Below are 21,691 nucleotides of genomic sequence, written 5' to 3'. Positions count from 1 at the left end.
TAATTATTTTTGTGTGGAATTCCTCACCATCATGGCAGCCCGTGTCCAGACAACTTAGTTTACTCATTACGGAACTGTGGATTCGTTGGGTCAAATAGCATATCTTGTAACTTTGGGGGGGTCTTGTTGTAGTGTCCCTGCCTCTGAGCCAAGAAACCTGGTTTCAAGTGACATCTGGCTCTCACGGTGCTAAACAACACGCCCAAACATCTGGATTAAAAAATTATCTTCAGCTGGTAAGCAGATGTCCCTCAATTTAAACAACTGTAGAGTGACAGCAATGGCATGCCCTCAATGTTGAAAATTACTTGGGTATGTTCTTTGTATGTCAAACAATAAATCCAATCCAGCCAATTATCATTCAGCCTTCTCTGATAGGAATAAACAATATCACCAAATGACACCTACATAGCAAATACCGCTTGATGCTTAATTGGCACTCTGCTGTAATAAATCCAGATTTTGTCACAAGTTTAACCCATAACTAAGAGTCATGATGACGCCATAACTGGCTTCAGTGATAAAACTTCAACTTGTCCAGAAACTGGCAAGTCCCACATTCAACTGGTAGTCTGCACCGACATAGCTCAAACAGGATGGCAGCAAACATTATGATTGAATTTATCAGCAAGTTTAAGAAAGCAGAGTTCCCATTCCTAGCAGTGACCCTTGCTGGGCAATATTAAGGATAGCATTGGGTAGGTTTATTGCTTCTGCCATGGGTTGTTAGCAGTCACTATTCAGGCTTACACAGCACAGAGACAGTTGGACAAACATAAAGGATAGACTTGATAAATTATGGAAAACTCTGGCTGTTTATGATCCTACTTCTCCCACCATTATCAGCTGCAAGTCTTACTATATCATCTAGTAAGTTAAACAATTTCGAAGTTTCTTATCTTTCATTCCATTCCTTGATCGTTGTGTGTGGAAAATAATAGTGCTAAATTTTGTCTTCAATTAGTATTAATTTTTGTGGCATTCAAACCTAATTTAAAGCATTTCCATCTTTACCTATTCTTTAATGCTCACCACTTCTGGGGCAATGAGGATGGCAGGGGTTGGCTGGACAGCTGGTTTGTGGTACAGCGTGATGCCAACAGCATGGATTCAATTTTTATACTGGTTAAGAACCTCTGAATCTCTCCCCTTACCTGAGGCAACCTTCTGGTTAAATCACCAGTCATGTCTCATTCTCCCCAAAGAGAGAAAAGCTCTATGGTCAAATCAGACTTGGTGACTTTACCTGTGGTGCTGAAGACCTAAGTTTCTGCAGATTTTCCTCAATGAGAGTGCAATTTACACTGTAGGAAGGGGGAAACAAATTTTAAATATACCAGTTAGCCTGAGACTACCTGGTAGCTGCCATCCACTGCGAGACTGCTCTTTCACTGGGTCCAGGTGCTGTTGAAACATTCTGCTCAATACTTCCTGCTTGCTTTTGTCCTTCTTTTGGGATGTTTCTTCCCGTCTTCGATTTTGCTGTTCCTGGAGATTCCTTAGTCGTTCATCCTCATCCCTTTGCACTTGTTCCTGCCAAAGTTTATCACGTTCTTGGGCAGATCTTAAAAAAAAAGTGTTATATTCATTATTCAGAATTTGGCAAGAAACATTTCATGAACAGAAACAGGGGCATGGCTCCTGCAGTGCCAGGTAACGCCAAACCCATGACATTTTTTGTACTAAAGAAAACAAACTCTAACATCAATTATTATTCTAAAAATAATTGAAGCTCATGCCAAATCTGGCTACATTTATGATTCTTCTGGTCATTTTTACATAGATATTGCACCCTTTCATTCTTCTGAACAGGTTTGCACTGGGAACCAGCCATTCACAGGACAAAATTCCCGTTTCACCTAATACATCTGTTCTTAAGCCCTGCCAACTAAAGAAAACTTTCGTATTTCATTTTCTATGTTTTACATTTATCCTTTTTTAATAGAGCCTCTTTTACTGAAGTAAATGGTTGGTTGTCTTATAATGAGACGAATTGGCAGGACAAATGATCTCTCTGCCCCCTACTTCAGAGTGAAATTTCTCAAGTGGTAGCATGTTTCAAATGCTGATACAGAACATGGAGACAAACAAATAAGAAATAGTCATTAAATTCACACATGCAGGGAACTCTTCCTTTGGCTGTCCAAGGATGAATATTTCTGTTAAGTTGCTCCTGAAAAATAAATTACTGAAAAAGAACAAATAGATGGATGACAGCCATCACGTTTAAAAAAAACACCATTGCGAAACAACTCAACACAAATACACGAAGGTGAAAACTTGAAAAGTGTTTTGAATAAAACTTTTGAAACCATTTAACCTTGTACCTACACAGAATGTGAGCAATAAGATGAAGAGGCACTCTGCTTCACATGTATTCTAAATGTGACCTACTAATTCAAAATGACTTATTAACTGAAATTAAAGGCAATTCTAATATTAAACACAAATGAAGCATTTCAGAAGGAAATTGTGGAAGAGATTTTCTGCTAGTTGGCTACTCAGCAGCAAGTGCTGTTTATTTAATTGGGCACAAGCTTGAGAGAAGGAAATTTTTGACAGAGCAGCGATTACAACCTACTACAAAGTTTGCTTGTGATACAAGCCATGGTCTTTCATTAAAAAGAAAGGAAAAGTGGATTAACATACGAAGCAGAGCAAGATGCCAGCCAATAAGATGTCTGAGTGGGATTCATTTTAGATTACTGTAGGAAGCAACATAAGTTTTTCACTTCATCGTTTCTATTACTCTAGGATAGATTTCTCTGAGCTGTACATACCATAATACTAGTCAACATCTTCTGAAGAGTGAAAACATTCACTTAAAAGCAGACTTCACTGTTAATATAGATACCTAAACCATCTATTGAAGTGCAGTCTCTCTCGCAAGAGAGCTATGATGTTAACTCTCCTCTGTGTGTTCCTCCCTGACTGCAGATTCCCTTTCTCTGAACTTTTAATATTGCTGCCTGTTCGTGGTTTGCTAAGTATGAAAAAGGAAACATTAAAATAGTAACTGCATATAAAACCATTAGAATTCTCAAACAGTAGTCCAGTTAAAATTAATTCTAATAAAAATATTTGACCATAACTTCCTTGAGGAAAAGTAGACAGAAGCATCTACAAATCTTTGGGTGTCAACTTTGGTGTCTGGTTTGTGAACTACCTGATGTCAGTTTGGGCAACAGATGGACCATTACAACTGGATTAAACTGTAGTTAGAGTTAACACACAAATTAGAAAATAAAACAGTAAACCCACTCCCAATCATCAACCTGCCCGAAATGTCTGCACGTAAGAATGAGAAAACAACATACAATCAAATTTGATTGAGAAACTCATCAAATAAACTTGCCAAACTCCTGATCCAGGCTGGCACGAAAAATAATCACCTTGGCAAGGAACAGGATGTCTAAGCATCCTTTTACATAATTAGCTCAAACATTTAAGAGAAAAGAGGGATAATATTTAGAACACAAGAACTATGAGTAGACAAATCAACTCCTTGAAGATACTCTGCTTTTAATAGATCTGATTGGATTTCAACCTCAACTCTAGTTTGATAATCACACCCTAAAACCCTTTTACCTGTTTCCAGTTAAATATGTCTCTCTCTCTCGCTCTCCCACCCCCTACCACAACCACCACACCCCCAACCCACTATCACATTATTCAATGTCCCAGCATCCATCCCTCACTGGGGTGCTGAATTCTACAGATTCATGCCCCTTTATGGCAAGCAATTCCTCATCTATTTTTAATCTGCCACCCCTTAGCCTAAAACCTCTATGCCAGGTTTCCTCTCAAGGGGAAACCATCTGCTCTACGTTGTCAACCCACTTTGGCATCTTGACCTACTCTTTAATTAGATTTTTCAATCTCCTAAATTCTAACACGTGTAGGCCTAAAGTTCGCAATCTCTCCTCATAAGGTTTTCATTGTCTGAAATTAATATTGTGAGCTTGCTCTGAACTAATGCGAACTCCTATTACAACATTTGATTAAAAAGGACCACAACTGTACGCAGGACTCCAGATGCAGTCACACCAATATCTTGTACAATTCTTTACTTTTACACTCCATTCATTCAGCACTAGGTGCCAAAATTCCATTTGCACTCTATTACCCACATACTAGCTTTCAGTGACTGATGCACGAGGACACTCGGGTCTCTGTACCAAATCATTTTGAAGTTTCGCATCTTTTAGATAATAAAATACCCTTTAATTCTTCTGACCTAAATAGATAACCTCTAGCTTATGTTAAACTTTATCTGCCAAATTTTGACCCATTCACCTAATCTAGCCATATCCATTTGTAAATTTCTTATTTTCCATTGCAACTTATCTTCCCATGTGTTTAACGCCACCTGCAAACTTGGCTGTAGTATCCCCTACCTCTGCATCCAACTCATTATATAGATTGTAAACACTTGGGGCCCCCAGGGCCAGATCCTGTGGCACTCCACTAGTTACAGCTTGCCAACTAGAAAAGGATGCTGGTAAATCCTTGAACATGGTTCCACATGGTAGACTAATTAGTAAAATTAGATCGCAGTGAGATTCAGGGTGAACTTGCCAGTGGAGGGTTTTTTTTGGACTGGAGGCTTGTGACCAACGGTGTTCCACAGGGATCAGTATTGGGTATACTTTTGTTTGCTATTTATATGAATGATTTGGATGAGAATATAGGTGACATGGATAGTAAGTTTGTGGAAGACACCAAAACTGGTGGTACAGTGGACAGTGAAGATCACTTAAGATGTCAATCAACTGGGTGGCCGGACTGAGAAGTAGCAGATAAACTTTACGTTGGCTAAGTGTGAGGTATTGCATTTTGGTGAATCAAGCAACAGCAGGACTTGAACAGTTAATGGTAGAGCCTGGGTCGTGTTTCAGAGCAGAGGGGGTTCATGTACATAATTCTTTGAAATTTGCTTCACCGACAGACAGCAAGCTTAAGGCGGCGTTTAGCATGCTTGCCATCATGGCTCAAACCCTGGAGTATGGGAGTGGGATGTCATGTTGAGATCAAACAGGATGTTGGAGAGGCCTCTTCTGGAGTTGTGCATACAGTTCTGGTCACCCTGTAAAAGGAAGGATATTATTAAATGGGAGAGGATTCAGAAAAGATTTACCAGGATATTGCTGGGAATGGAGGGTTTGAGTTATTAGGAGAGACTAACACTTTTCTCCAGTGGAATATAAGAGGTTGAGGCATGGCCTTATAGAAGTTTATAAAATCATGAGGGACACAGTTAAAGGTGAATAGCAAGGATCTAAAGGTGGGTGAGTTCAAAGCTAGGGGCATATTTTTAAGATAAGAGGAGAACATTCTAAAAAGGACATGAAGGGCTCTTTTTTGACAAAGTGTGGTTTGTGGGTGGAAAGAACTGCCAGAGGAAGTGATGGACGCAGGCACAGTTACAACATTTAAAAGACATTTGCATAAGTGCATGAATAGGAAAGGTTTGAGGGGTATGGGCCAAGGCCAAGCAAGTGGGACAAATTTAGTTTGGAACATGGTCTGCATGGACTGGTTGGACCAAAGGGTCTGTTTTCTGTTGTGTTCATGATGTTGTAAAATCTTTGTAAATAACTGACACAGTCAAAACGTCAAAAATAGGTTGCTAGAAAATCATGGATAGTCAAGGTAATGTAACTGCTCTCATAGATCAACTTTTTGATCTCTAGGACCAGTCTGGTGTATCTTCTCTATCACCCTTCCGAGGACATACAAACATAAGTTGTTTTTACAGAAGCCTTGACACTAAGTACACAATGATTATTTCAGTTTTTGTGAATGGAGGAGAGGAGAGGGCATCTAGGGTGAAGGAAAGCTTGAGATCAAACATGGATCACCTGTTGTAGGTTCTGGTCAATAAAAAAGGACAAAAACAGCAGCTGCAGTTCTATTATTCCTACTGACTGCTTACACTGCACCCATGATAACTTCTCTTATTTCAAGAATACACAGCTTCTGTACATCTCCAAGGCATGTTCAAATCAGTCATGGTCTGCAAAGAGATGCAAGCCCCACATTCACGATAGGAGTGGCAGATGGGAGCAGCAAGAAAATCACAAGTAAACTAAGTTACAAATCCCTATCCTCACAAATGAAAGCAAAATTGTATTAATAACAGGTGACAAAAAATTCAAGGACAGCAATGAATGAAGTAGCAGAGAATTAAGTCATCGATATGGACATCGAGTATTCATTATCATGACGACAGATAGGCAACATTTTTCAGCAGCTTCCAAACTGCATAACAAGAGTAAGATTTAAATACCTCTGGGCAGCTTCTTTCTCATGTTGTCTTTCAAGTTCTGCTGTCCTCCGCTCTTGCTCTTTCTGCTTTTGCTTTTCAAGTTCAGCTTCCTTCTGTTTCTGCAGTTGCTGTCTGCTATGAATTTCTCTCAGTTCCTGTAAGTGAACAAAGATGTACAGCATAAAGATTTAATCTTTTTAAGAATTAGAAACACTGCCAAACTTTACAGCACTCAATTAGAATTATCTGAAACACCTACCTAAATGGTTTATTGACTTACAAAAAAAAAAGTTAGGTCAAGACATCCCTTCCTAATCTTCTCAGCTGCACTACTAAATTAACAATCCACACATCAGGTGGCACTCACAGTACCATACCCAGTGGCACAAACAGAAATACTGCAAAAAAAAAATACAGTGTTAGTATAGCACACATGAATCAACTCTAAGCTGTTGGACGAAAACAATACTTGGAATAAATCAGCCTTCCAAAGTAATGAAGGCAAGTCCACCTCCTAAAAGTAAGCTAACAGTAGATTAAAAACACACAAAATATTAGAAGTTGGAAATTGAATATGCCAATGACACAGGCAGAGTAGACTAAACTGCTTGCAACTATACTCAGCAAATGGATTTGTTTCCTACAGCTGAAACCCGAACAATATTAATTGTTGTCACAGCTATGGACACCATTGTGAAAGAACTAACTCGTGTAGCAGGCATAAAATGCATTTTCAGGCAAATAAAGTATAAAGGACATTTTCCTGCTCCAGTTGCTGCTTAAAAATAATTCTATAAGTAAGTTTAATGAATCCAAAGTTAAATGCACAAAAGCTACTTTTTTCCCCCAATGCAATCTTGGATCCATGCAACAAAGATTGCAGGTACAATAAGCAAAGAGTCGGTGTTTTTAATACTGTGAAATTATCACTTCATTCTCGGCCATGGCCAACATAAAGTCAACACCACGTGCAAACAAGGTAGCTAATAGGGCGATCAAGTGCAGCAGTTATGGGGCAGGACCATCACAGTAGGTACGTTTTTCAAACTTATTTGGGGGCTGGGAAGGAAGCAAGCAAGGAGAAAATACCTAGTGAATAAAAAGGGGAAACAATAAAGGATAAACTATCTTCTCATTCAGACACCTATTATTTGTATCAGAGATAATGGGAGCTGCAGACACTGGAAAATCCAAGATAACAAGGTGTAGAGCTGGATGAACACAGCAGGTCAAGCAGCATCAGAGGAGCAGGAAGGCTGACGTTTTGGGCCTCGACCCTCCTTCAGAAATGGGGGACGGGAATGGGGTCCTGAAATAATAGGGAGACAAGGGGAGGCAGAGCGAAGATGGATTGAGGAGATGATAGGTGGAGAGGAGACAGACAGGTCAAAGAGGCCAGGATGGAGCCAGTAAAGGTGATGTGTAGGTGGGGAGGTAGGGAGGCGATAGGTCAGTCCAGGGAGGACAGACAGGTCAAGGGGGCGGGATGAGGTTAGTAGATAGAAACTGGACCTGCCTCCCCAACCTGTTCTTCCTCTCACCCATCCCCTCCGGCCACCTCAAGCCACACCCTCATTTCCTACCTCCTAACCTCATCCTGCTTCCTTGACCTGTCTGTTCTCCCCGGACTGAATAGCGCCTCTCTATTGCCCCACCTACGCTCACCTTTACTGGCTCCATCCCCGCCTCTAACTTGTCTGTCTCCTCTCCACCTATCCTCTCCTCTATCCATCTTCGATCCATCTCCTCCTCTCTCCCTATTTATTTCAGAACCCTCCTACCTTACCCCATTTCTGAAGAAGTGTCCAGGCCCGAAACATCAGCTTTTGTGCTCCTAAGATGCTGCTTGGCTGCTGTGTTCATCCAGCTCCACACCTTGTCATCATCTATTATTTGTACATGGTTTTCTTTCCCCCATTTCCTACATGATCCTGAAAAGTTGTACAAATTACAAGTCTTTTCCCTCCTCCATAAAAAAGGAAAATTTATAATCTCTGAGTAGCTAATCAGCAGATGGAAGATGAACCTTGGCATATGGTTCCACAAAAAACAATGAAAATAATCAATATTTTTGTCCTAAATCGCTTCCTTAAAGTTAACTGGGCGATAGGCAGCATTTTCTGGCTCACGGTGATGCTTTAAGACTTAACATCTGCCAAGAGAAAAAATGTGAACTCTAGGATAACCTGTGGAGATGCTGATACAGCTTTAAGGCCCATAAAAGGTAAGAGACCTTTAACAAAACATGTCGAAATGGAAAGACACCCTTTTTCCCTATTCTTTATCATGAACTATCGCAGGAGCTCCCAATCCTTGCACTACTACATATACTGGTATCAGATGCAAGCTTTAAGAAACAAAACTACATTAGAATGTTAACTTGAACAGTAGAAAAATATATCCCTCTGAACTAATTTAAAAATATGGTAATTAAACAGCACCATATGATAATAAATATATTCTAAAGAACTGAATCTTCCCTGCTGTGCAAAAGAAATGCCAGCTATGCTGGAAACATAAATAAACTTTAGCTCAACTTACCAAAACCTCTCACGTGACCTTGCACACTCATTTTCAAAAGCAGATAACTGAACAAACCAGAGATAGCAATAACTGCAGATGCTGGAGTCAGAGATAACAGTGTGGAGCTCACCAGGCAGTAGAGTAGCAGCAAAGTTGACGTTTTGGGTCGGAACCCTTCTTCACAAACGGAGAAGGAGTAAAGGGAGCTCAGAAATAGACAGAGCAGGCGGGGGAGCTGGGGAAGGTAGGTGATAGGTGAGTGTGGTGGGGACTGGTCAGTGCGATGGTTGAAGCGGAAGGGTGGGAGAAAAGATAGACAGGTTATGTCAGGTCAAAGAGGCAGGGTTGGACATGGAATAAGGTCAGGGGCGGGGAGATCCTAAAACTTGTGAATTCCATGTTTAGGACATCAGGCTGCAGGCTCCCAAGGTAAAATATGAGGTGTTGCTCCTCTAGTTTGCGTGTGGTGTCACTGTGGCACTGCAGGAGGCCCAGGATGGACACGTCACTCAGGGAGGGTGACTTAAAATGGTTGGCGACCGGAAGTGTTGTCAATTGTCATGTAGAGTGCAGATGCTCTCTGTAATAGTCTCCGACTCATGCTTAGTCTCACCTAGGTACAGGAGAACACATCAGGAGCAGCGGATACAGTAGATCAAATTTACAGATGTGCAAGTGAACCCCTGTCTAATACGAAAGGTTTGTTTTGGGCCTTGAATAGAGGTGATGGAGGTGGTGTCAGGGCAGGTGTAGCACATCCTGCAGTTGCAGGGAAAGATGCCAGGGATGGTGGGGTGAGTGGGGAGTGCGAAGCAGATGAGGAAGTCGCGCAGAGAGTAATCCCTACAAAAAGCTGAATCGGGGTGGGGAGGGAAATATATCCTTGTGGGGTCAGATTACAGGTGACAGAAGTGGCGGAGAAAAATGTACTGGTTGCGGAGTTTGGTGGGGTGATATGTGAGGACAAGGGGGATTCTGTCTTGAATCTTGTTGGGGTAGTGGGTGTGAGGGTGAAAGTGCAGGAAATGCAAAAGATGCTGTTGAGGGCATTTCGATCACCAGAGGGGCAAAATTATGGTCCTTGAAATAGGAAGAGATCTGGATGTCCAGGAGTGGAACACCCCATTTTGGGAAGAGGTGCAGTGGAAGTGGAGGAAATGAGAGTATGAGACTGCATTCTTGCAGGAAGGTGTCTGAGAGTAGGTCTTGTCTAGTTAGCTGTGGGAGTCAGTGGTTTTGAACTAGATGTCACTTTCAAGGCCACTGCCGCAGATGGAGTCACAGGTGTCCAGGAAGGACAGGGAGGTATTGGAGATGGTCCAGATGAACTTGAGGTTGGGGTGCAAGGTGTTATCAAAGTTGATGAACAGTTCAAGCTCCTTGTAGGAGCATAAGGCAGCACCAATACAGTCAATGTTCAGTGGAGCAGGGACAAGCAATGGGATGGCCAGGCCAGTCAGGTTTGTGGATTTGGGAGGTATGTAGGAATGGGCAGGTTGGGGTTGGGGCACGATGAGGTTGAAGGCTGTGGGTGGGAGGTCACCTGAGGTGAAGAGGTTATGAATGGTCTGACAGGCTATGGTTTGCTGCTAAGGGATGGGGTCATGATCAAGGAGGCAGTAGGAGTTGTTGTCAGAGAGGTGCCAGGCCTCGGAGATGTAAAGGTCAGGGCGCCATACTGTGCCTCCCTTAACCATGGGTTTGATGGAGAGGTTAGGGCTGGAACGGAGGGTGTGGAGGGCTGCACGTCCCGTTGTGTGGGGGGAGGAGGAGGAGGTTGGAGTGAGTGAGAAGAGTGGAGAGATTGAGCTGATGGATGTTGCGATGGCAGTTGGAAATGAAGAGGTCAAGGTAGGGGAGGAGGCCATGGGACTGTGTCCAAGTCGGGAGAAGGGGTCAGCAGAAGGTGGATTAGACTTGTGGTTAAAGAAACAGGCACAGGGGTAGAGTTTTTTTAAAAAAAAGTGTTCGACATCCAGACGTGAATGGATTTGTGTGGGCACAGGGGAATGAAGGTGTGTCTTTTGCTGAGGACTGACTGCTCATCCTTTGAGGGGAATAAACCACTTCTGGTGGAAATGACAGGAAGTTCCAAAATATCTTAGGTTAGAAAAATATGTTTTACATTTTTGATTATGTATAATTCTGCTACTTGCCTTTGAGTAGTGCATGCTGCCCTTGCTGAATCCATTATTATAACTTGGAAAATGCTGTTGGATAAAAAAGCATGGAAAGCAGCAAAATCTAGCAAATCTAGATAAAATAACAGTATGAGCAGATTGCCCAACCAAGCTAGGTGTTAAGATGTCAATGGTCATCGAAACACAGAAACATAGAAGGTAGCAACAGGAGACAGCTATTCAATCCTTCAAGCCTGCTCCATCATTCTTCACGATCATGGCTGATTGCCCAACTCAATAGCCCAATCCTGCTTTCTCTCCGTAACTTTTGATCCCCTTCGCCTCAAGTGCAATATCTAGTCACCTCTTGAATACATTCAATGTTTTGGCAGCAACTAGTTCCTGTGGTAATGAACTCCGCAAGCTCTGTGGGTGAAGAAATGTCTCATCTCAGTCCTAAATTATCCACCTCGAATCCTCATACTGTGACTCCTGGTCTGGACACATCTACTGTTGGGAACATCCTTCCTGCATCTACCCTGTCTAGTCCTGTTAAAGTCTTCTAAGTCTCTGAGATCCCCTCCCTCATTCGTCTGAACTCTAGTGAAAACAATCCTAACCCAATCTCTCCTCATTCGTCAGACCAACCAACCCCAGAAACAGGCTGGTAAACCTTTGTTGCACTCCCTTGAAAGCAAGAGCAACCTTCCTCAAAAGTTCAAAAGAAGCAAAGGGCAAGGGTAAAGGCACAGCGGAACCACCTGATCAGTACAGTAATTCAAAATGACTGCCACCTCATCACTTAACCGCAGTTGATTTACAGACTTAATATTTTATTTGAAGCCCACGTTTGAACAATGAAATTAGATACATTGAGAAATTAAAAGGCCATCAAATCCTGTACACACATCAATTCTAACATTAAAAGCTAAGCATTACTTGAATTATGCGTTTCTAAATAGCAGATTCAAGCTTATATACAAGCCAGAATGAATACACGCACAAACTGCTTAGTAAACTGACATATCACGTGCTCAACAAGAAACACCAAACAAAGTCTGAAATTGTTCAAAAACCAGAACTAGTCAATCAGGCTATTATTTAATTAAATAGGGTTTGCTGAATAAATTATGCATGTCCAATTCATTGTCCTCTTGTGCCACAACCATTGACTCATGTAAAAGTCCAGACAGTCCTCATTTAGCAAAAATTCAGGCCTTATCTACTCAACATTCCCATGTTTACTGTCCAGTGACCTCTGCTGACAGTCATTAAGAGCAAAACATGGGTAATTATTAAGAACAATTCAGGGACCTAAAATCAGGTAGAGTTGTCATTCAAATTCAAGCAGGGTCCTTGATACAGGAGTTGCTAGAAGTTACATTTACTAATACGAAGCACACAAAGCACAAAGGTGAAATCTCAAGAGTACGGACATTTTGCTTCTTGGCATTTACTGAAATGACTGAAATTTAGTTAAGTGACGGTTGCTGTATAAGCAGCTTACTCAGATTTTAACCTTAAGTGTTGAAAGTCAAAGTAAATATTTGAAGATAAGGTTGTCACAAATACAAGACACTGCTTACTAGAAGAATGACCTTTCAAGTTTAATGCAAACCTGATAATGCAGGTGAAGACTGAAAGTAGCAAGAGTTTTTGTTAGTTGAAGTCATTATGGTTGAAGTGTTTTAAGCTCCATTTCAACTTTTTTTGGTAAAACTATTCACAGTATTTAAATTTGTAAACGTACTTGTTCTTAAATTCAATTCTGGCAAAATAATTGTCAGTCTTCAAATCTGTGTGTCAAAGAAAGAGATAAAAATCTCTAGTGCATATTTCACACGGGAAACATGCCTAACCTCTCCAGTTCACTTGTTCAGTCAATACTTACACCATAAACACCAGCATAAAGCTTGACCTCTCATCATTAACTGATCACACAGGAAGCTGAGATGCGTGTAATGCAATTTTCATCCAGGTGTTTAGGAAATAAATATTCTTTGGACAAACATCTATTAACAACGGGGCAAACCATCCATCATTAACCTGCACTTAGTTTTTAGCTGGGGATAAAAGGTAGCATTCTAGTCTGTGATTCACAAAAAGTGTAAGCCCCGCACCAAAGATGCGCATACATCTTAAACAAAAGAAACCAAATGTACTGCAGAATAGCTGGAAAATGTCTGTAGGTCTGGTAGCACCTATGGAGAGAAACCACAGTTAACATTTCAGATCCAGTGACCCTGCAGAACGCAAAAAATTTAAAAAAAGCATTTGGACCTGAAAAATTAATTCAGGTTTCTCTGACCAGATGCTGTCAGACCTGCTGAGTTTCTCCAGCAATTTCTGCTTGTTGTTGTTGAAGAATTATTATGTTCATATTGCTGCACTATGCTATGTTACAACTATAGCTACAGTTCAAAATAAACCTGGACAAACATGCCTTTGGTTGCACGTTCACAATGTGAGATATCGGAAAACAATCTAGATGAAATGCTTACGTGTTATGACATTTGTTCATGGATTCTTACTCAAATTATTAATTTTGGCACGATTGTAACAGTGGTATTTCTAGTAGGAAATTGCAGACTCGTATGCATCCAGCAGATGACGCATGGAAGCAATGTTTGCTCTTCCATTTAGAAATGCAGTTCAAAAGTTGTGCAAAATCACATTAAGGGAAAGAAACCTTTAAAAAGAAGACTAAGTGTCTCACGCAGCACAGGAGGAAGCCCAGGTACTACATCAAAACATCATCTACAGCCACAGACTAGAAGAAAGAAATGTTCAGATTTAAAAAAGAAAAAGCATCTAAAGCAACTAAGACAGATTCCAAGAAGATAACATGAGAACTATACAATGAATCCAAAATAAACAGCACAAAATCCTACATAAGCTATTCCAAAAGTAGCTCTTTCTCAAATTACATATTTCTTAAAAATGACATTTGACTGAAATATGCTTTACATTTTAAAATAGCTTGTTAAGTGTCAGTCTTGTTAGATATTGTTGGATAGAGGCCATTTGGCAGTTATGAACATACTTGAAATTATAAGCCGTCCAAGCCTTTCACAAAATTGTGCTGAGATCTAATTTTATAATGCAAACCATAACAAGCAGGTTTTTCTACGTATTCAAATTGTTTGACAGTCTTACAAGTCACAAGTTAAGATCAGGAATATAATTATGTTATTAACAGAAGTCGCAACTAGCACCTGAAAAGCAATACAGATGGTGATGTCTTGACATCTATTTCCAATTTTTAACAAAAATACTATCACACTGTTTATTCATGCTCCTGAGCCCAACAAACTATAAACTGACGGATTGTATGGGTACAGAGTTCAATGTATGAATTATCCTTTTCCACCATTTTTTCCCCCCTTATCCAAATATGACCAGGTTAAGAATACATTCTAATCACTAGCATTCTACCTACAATTAACTTTTTGAAAAATCATGTAGTTCTCAAACAATAGAGGTTCTGGAAAATAGAAAAATCATGCAATTCTCAAACAAAAGAGGTTCTGGAATATAGTAGGACACAAGTACTCATTAATCAATGATTGTTCCCAGTTCTCCTCATGATTTAAACAGTCCTTGGATAAGCATATGGATAATGATGGGTTAGTGTAGGGGGAGGGGCTTAGATTAGTTCACAGGTTGGCGCAACATCGAGGGCCGAAGGACCTGCTCTGCGCTGTAGTGTTCTATGTTAGCGAGCTTACACGAGCATTGAGTTAAATCAAAATCAGGCAGGGTCTGCGTTATAGTAACGCATCACGACTAAAGCAGCAACATAAATAAAACAGCTTCAGTGCTACACAACTGTTCTGGACCACATTGTTTACATGCACAAGGATGTTAGTAGGCACTAATCTGTGCCCTATAACAAGACTGACAACAGATGGAAAAATCAAGTACACTTTTTTCCTGAATAATTACATCCACAGTAAGTCACCAAATGGCAAAAAGGCAGACAATGCTTTTCAATGCTTCCACAACTCGAAGTCAATGCAATAACAAGTTATCTACTTTTAATTTGAATGCACTTCTCAGAATAAGCTAATTTAGTTCATGCTTATTACAAAAATAAATGTGAAAATGGATGCACATGATCATGAGGACAAGGCAGGGCAGTAGCACCAGGTGAATATCTCCTTCAAAAAGTGAGCACAGCCACAACAGATCGAATGCCTCCTTCTGTGCTATCAATATTTACAATATTATTCTTCCAACAGAAAGGGATGTACTGGAACAAATATGTTTGAAGCCAAGAAATACAAAGCAATACTGGCTGCAGCAGTCAACCTGAACATGCTTAAAAGAAATAAAATTGCCAGAAATGAAGGAGAGAAGTGAATTATTCACAAGACATTTGTTGAAAAATCACTCATTCAGGTAAATTCAAACACTGAAGAGTCAGTAGCTTGTATATTCTGATCCCTGGCACATGACCAGTGTAACGCAAGTGTAATTTACCAATTCTTTATTAGGCCACATAAAGAATGAGCACAATGACGAGATAGTAGTCTTTGGATGAGCTTAATTCAAAGCACATATGCTGAATCTGACCAAAGTATGGAATCCAAGCACAGAGAACAGAATTTGTGGAGGCTTTCGACACAGTGCCTGTTCAACTTCTAACATGGAACGTGGCAAGAAGAATAAAATGAAAACTCAGCATTACCTTTAACTGATTATTGAAGACATCTATCTCCTGGAGTTTCGCCCTTGTTTCTTTCTCAACTTCATCTAGTTGGTCACGAAGATGCTGTCTAGTCATCTCTTTATTTTCCAAAGTCTTTTTAACAGTAATAATAGTGTCTCCTATTAATTAAAAAATACTGTTATGAAAGTTGACAGTTTGGGAGAGGACATGTTGCATTTTAAATTCACTGAAGAGTTAACTAACCTGCACTTAAGTAATCTGATAAGAGTCTTAAACATTCATTGCAAGAAAATTACATTATCATAAGAAAACACAAATTTGATTACAAAACTTGACAAACAGCAGGGTAAGGTAAAAGTTCTGGAAGTTTTTTTGCATACTAACATTTTTACTACCATATTTCTTGGTTGTCTTGCTAGATTATAATTTCACAGTTTCTAGAGTTTAGCACCATCAGTCACTCACATTGAAAAATTGCTTGCATCCAATATTTTACTGCATGCATTCCTTCTCAATAGCCAGGCCAAAAAAACAGGTCTAACAACTTGAAAATCAACTCTCAGAAAACACCAGGCTAAGATCATGTGTGTGTTATATCAAGCGTTCCTGGTTGGTGGCGCTCTTACGTGCTGAGGCTTAGTCTCAGTGATGGTGATGTCTGGGATCGTTTTTAGCGGTCTCAGTGTGGGGGCAACACCACAGAAAAAGCATCTCAGAAAACACCATGCACTGCCGCACTAATTATCCACTCTCTCCAAAATAACTGAATGTATACTTTTACAAAATTAAGTCTCAGAATTTAGAGTGATCTCGCTTGAGGAAAGATAGATTTTACAGAAACACTCTTTTCAAATATACGAAGAGATGAGCATACTTTGTCTCATCAAAAACAGTAATTGCACAATGAATTCATTACATTCATGTTGACATTTTACAGCAGTACCTCACCGAGATTCACTCCTCCAACCACTCTGCTATAGACCTGCAATTTCTCTTGGCTCAGATACTTATTCTACTCTGTTTGAATATTTTTAGTCAATGTGCCTCACCATTCTCTCAGGCAGTGCCTTCCAGTTCCTTACTATTTGTAATCTAAGATTTGCCCTCCTGTTCCCTTTGTTTTATTCTGGTGACCACTTAAACTGATGTCCTCTGTACTCAACCCTTCAACAGAACTGGCCAGTTTATTCACTACTACACGGTTTCTATTGGTCATGCTTTCAAACACTTGTACCACATTGGCCATCCAATATTTTCTTCCTCAATCTTCCCATAGAGCGCAATTCCACTATCCCAAGAATTGTTCTTGTTCATCTTTTCTGCATCCTCTCTTCTGACTTCCCAAAATACGATTCCCAGAACTGGTTACAACAGTCCAGTTGAGACCGAACTTGAGTTTTATATGGGATTACCAAAACGTCCTTGACACGTTGTTAGTTGATATACCATATGGGTTGCTGGGCTTTATAACCAGTTTCTCAACATGCCCTGCTACATCTAATGATTTGCTCGTAGATGTATTCCCAGTCATGGTGCGCCCACATTCCACCCCTTTAGAATTGAACGCTTAATTTTATATTGCCTCTTCGCACTCTTCTGACCAAAGAATCATTTCATATTTCTCTGTAGTAAATGTTCTCTGTCATTTTTCCATCCATCTCCATCCTTGGAAATTTGGCACTACATTCCTCACCATTCTCAATACTTTGATGTTTTGCGCTATTCATAAGCATACAAAGAAAATCATACTGCATTTATCTCAGCTTCCCCTGCTTACCCTTTTGGCTATCTGCTACTTGTTGACAATTAGTTAAGGGATACATCGTGAATTCAGTACAGGTAGGTGTGAAAACCCAAAATCAAGTCTCTGGTAGCTTATATGTCACACAGTGGGTTCCAGTTAATTTGCATTCTCAAGCGTTTCCCCCAAAGTGAATTGGCTAATTGCGCGGAGAAAACAAAACAGCAGGGATGAGGAAAAAGTGCTACGCAGTAGACTTAACAGAATCCAATAGTCTGAACGGCTTACTTTTGTGCAGTACTATTCTGATTGTACAACAGATTTGATAGGGTTTGCACATATCCATCTCCCTGTCTCCTCAACAAGAAAGAGTTAAACCTATTAAGCCAAGTTAGGATCTTTTCATTAATCTGCTGTCTGGTGAAAATCCCGAGGGACAGGAGATAACTATAGGTATCAAGTGTAAAAGAACAGGTGGCAATTTATCAATTATGAATGAATCCAACTGTTGACTATGCATCAAAATGACAATCACTGAACGCAATCACCCAAGTCGATTGACACCTGGCAGCTACTATTGTCCTGAGTCTTTTCAATTTACTGCCAAGACGAATGCTGTGGTCAGTTCATCTGGAACAAAACGTAATACATTTTCCTTAGAAAACTACACACTTGACAATACTTTAACCCCTTTAATACTGATTCTAAGTGAAGTTTTGAATTCTCCACGATATGTGCAATAATGGAAAGCAGCATTTGCTATTAAGAATCAGCTATGTATGTACCAAGGTGACTGGGCATGAGTGCCAAGTTCTACAGGACTACTTGCATACCAGTGAAAACACCATACAACAGACTAGGTTGCACAATCCCACAATCAACTGGTCAGATCTGAGCCTTGCAGTCCTACCATACCCAATCATGAACGGTGATGCACAGTTAAACCACCAACTGGTAGAAGAGGGTCCACATGTAAATCCATCCTCAATGATGGGAGTATTCAGTTCATCAATGCAGAACACAAGGCTGAAGCATTTGCAATCAACTTCAGCCAGAAGTGTCAAGTAGGTGATAGACTTAATTCCTCCCCATGTTGCTAGCATCTCAAATTTTACTTGATTCACTCCTGTGATATCAAGGAATAGCTGAAGGCAATGGACAATGCAAAGATTCTGACAACATCCAATTATGGTTACTGCAAGCAACAGAACCATTGAAAAGTTACAGCACAGAAACAGACTATCCAGGCCCTCACATCTGCTAGATGAATAAAATAGCTGCTCATTCTGAACCCATTTTCCAGCAACTTCTCTTTCATCTTTGCAGTGTACAGTGCTTCCCTTATAAATTCAGGTTCCACTTAAATAAGTTAAGGGTTTCCATCTCCACCAAACTGGACAGTAAATTCCACACGCAAGTCTCTAAGAAAACTTTTATTCTTGAGACTTCTAATCCTTTGTTTTAAATCTACAGTCCCTGATAAATTCCCTCTCCCTCTAAACAAAACAAGTTTTCCCTGTCCACTCTACTCAAGCTCCTAATGATTTGATGATTTCAAGTTCCCAAAGCAAGTTCCATGTCAGCAAGACACAATTCAGGAATCAGATTGAATACTCCCCACTTGCATTCATGAGCGAAACTCCAAGAGCACTCTAGATGACTGACACCATTCAGATCAAAGCAGTACATTTTACTAGCACCTCATTACCTTCAAACCTCCAGAACTGATGTACAGTGGCAGCAGTATGTAAGATCTACAAGATGCACTGCAGAAACTCACTAAACCTCCTGTGACTCCAAGCCTGCCACCTAGAAAAACAACAGTTCCAGAAGCTTGATATTTCAAATGAACCTGTTGGACCATGACTTGGTACCATGCGACTTCTGACCTTGATCTGCAAGTGACAAGGCAATGTGGCTAACTCAACTTTCCTTTCCAAGTTACTCAGCTCAAAACCATTTGAAAATAGACAACAAATGCTAGCCTATCAGTGACACCCATACCTCATGAGAGAATGAGGAAAAAAAATTTCACCTTGCTGAGCATTCCCAGAGTTTTGTTTTATTTCAGAATTCTAGCATTCCAACTTTGGTTTCAGTTGATTGCTAGCTTCAGGCAGATTTGGTGATGATTGAACCATTTTTTAAAAAAAACGATCAGAAGGACAACAAAAAACAAGTTCACAGAATGACTACACCAGTAGTCACATAGTGAAATTTGTCTAGTTCCGAGAAGCAAAAACAAGGTGATAGGCAAACAGAGCAGGTCTGGCAGCATCTGTTGAGAAAAGCCAGGGTTAATATTTCAAGTCCAGCAAGCTTTTGCCAGAACTGGCATTTTGTCTCAACAAATGCTGTCAGACCTGCTGTGCTTCTCTAGCATAACATGGTGTGAAGCTGGATGAACACAATATTCATCCAGCTTCCCACCGTGTTATCTCAGATTCTCCAGCATGGGCAGTTCCTACTATCTCTGTGCTTCTCTCGCGATCTTTTTGCTTCAGATTTTCAGCATCTGCTGTTGTGTGCATTTATTCCAGTTCAAAGAACGCCTTGTCAATACTGCAAGACATTGCCAATACTGCAAGATCTTTCCTGTGCTGTGATATCTGGTTCAATTTCTGGTGGGCTAGTAATTAACACAATTCAAAACCATTCTTGGGTACACACAATATTTTCTGAAGAAGGGCCCCGACCCAGAACGTCAGCTTTCCTGCTCCTCCGATGCTGCCTGGCCTGCTGTTCCTCCAGCTCCATACCTTGTTATTTCTGACTCCAGCATCTGCAAATCTTGCTATGTCCCTTGTGCATAACACATACACTTTTAGAAAGCTATATAAAAAAAGTGATTCACAAACAATCCTTACTATGTAGACTGTTCTGTTGAACCTGCTTCAGCTTGTCGTTGAGACACTGCTTCTCAGGAATCAGTCGACTGAGCATCTGCTGAAATTCCTACAGGTCAGAAGAAAAAAAAAGTTAGTACATTGAAATGTACCATATTTTAGCAGTTTTGGCATCAAGCAAATGCTCAGGTTGAGGCAGGATCTTGCGTCCCAGGAAAGGTATGCTGATAATTCTAACTTACACACCAACTAAAAACTACCTGCAACTGTTGCTGTAGATGTGTGATTTCTGAAATTCGTAACTCCCGTGTCTGATTTGTATGTTCAATTTCATGTCTTTGAGAGGACAGACGAAATCGGATATCTTGAAGCTTGCCTTCCAATTGATTCTTTTTATCATTCTAACAGAAAAAAACAAAATCTGTCAAATCAACACAGCCTTACTCCAAAATAAGTGATATGAAAGCAAACCTATGAACTCACAAGGGCTTCAAGTTCAAACTCTAAAGTTTTTTTCCTTGTTTTCAAGGCTACAATATCTTCTTGTTCTTTGTTGCGTTGGTTCAAGAGTTCCTGTCGACGATTCCTTTCCCATTCAAGCTGGCGCTGCCTTTCAAGTTCACGTTTTGCAGCCTGTAATCAATGAGAACATTTGCCACATTATATAGACTGCAATATCAAAAATCCTGGAACCTGTTCTCAATAAATACAAGACAAGAGATGCAGAGATCACGCATTTATCCTCACATCACAGCACATCTTCTAGTGTCACAAATGTAACAAATTATGACGTCTGATCAGTGACTTCAGATTGGTGGCATTATGAAGCGCTGGCTGCTTAGATATACAATCCAAATGTAATCAGAACAGGAAATGACCCAATTACAAATCAATCGCAAGTGTAGTTTATCTCCTTAACTCGGCAGCAACTCATGTCCCAGGTTATAGCAGTTATTTCATTTTTAAAAACCCACTTGTGGGACATGGGCAACGCTAGTCAGGCCAGCATTTGTTGCCTGTCCCCGGTTGCTCTTGAGAAGGTGGTAGTGGGTTGCTTTCTTGAATGACTGCCGTCTGTGCCCTGTCAGTAGAACCAAAGTGTGTTAGGGAAGGAATTCCAGGATTTCGACCTTGTGGCAGTGAAGGAACAGTGATATATTCCCAAGTCAGGATATTGACCGGCTTGGAGGTGAACTTGCAGGTTGTGTTCATTTTTGAACTGAAATCTTAAAAATTTACTCCCTTTAAAAAAAACTAAATGAAATTTACACCATGGTTTAATTTATTTAATTTTTAAAAAGACAGCCTCATGGCAGCACTAACATATTTTGTTACAGTCACTGTCAAATGCAACCAAAATGTTGAATAATTGTCCCAGAGTTTAACCAATACAGTAATGAAATTATACAGGTTTTATGTAGTATTTCTTCAAGTACAGACTAATGATATAGTAATGTTTTGAACACTCAAAGCCATATAAAAACCACTGAATAAAACCAGTATTTTTTAAACCTGTCATCC

The 21,691-nt window shown here is 40.2% G+C and overlaps 1 protein-coding gene across 5 annotated transcripts in view; it reads right to left on the bottom strand.

Annotated features, from left to right (window-relative positions):
- itsn1 (intersectin 1 (SH3 domain protein)) overlaps positions 1-21,691 on the bottom strand; it is a 217,143-nt gene that overhangs the window by 101,652 nt on the left and 93,800 nt on the right. For all 5 annotated transcript variants that reach the window (XM_059650194.1, XM_059650193.1, XM_059650197.1 and 2 more), the window contains 6 exons: positions 20,654-20,803; positions 20,431-20,571; positions 20,192-20,279; positions 15,602-15,741; positions 6,290-6,423; positions 1,356-1,564 (listed from right to left, as the gene is read on the bottom strand). In XM_059650194.1, the coding sequence (XP_059506177.1) occupies positions 1,356-1,564; positions 6,290-6,423; positions 15,602-15,741; positions 20,192-20,279; positions 20,431-20,571; positions 20,654-20,803 (862 nt within the window). The remainder of the gene's footprint in view (positions 1-1,355; positions 1,565-6,289; positions 6,424-15,601; positions 15,742-20,191; positions 20,280-20,430; positions 20,572-20,653; positions 20,804-21,691) is intronic.

This window comes from Stegostoma tigrinum, chromosome 12 (genome assembly GCF_030684315.1).
Source record: "Stegostoma tigrinum isolate sSteTig4 chromosome 12, sSteTig4.hap1, whole genome shotgun sequence".
In the NCBI taxonomy this organism is placed as follows: domain Eukaryota; kingdom Metazoa; phylum Chordata; class Chondrichthyes; order Orectolobiformes; family Stegostomatidae; genus Stegostoma; species Stegostoma tigrinum.
Note: the sequence above shows the minus strand (reverse complement) of the source record. Positions and strands in the feature narration are given on the sequence as shown.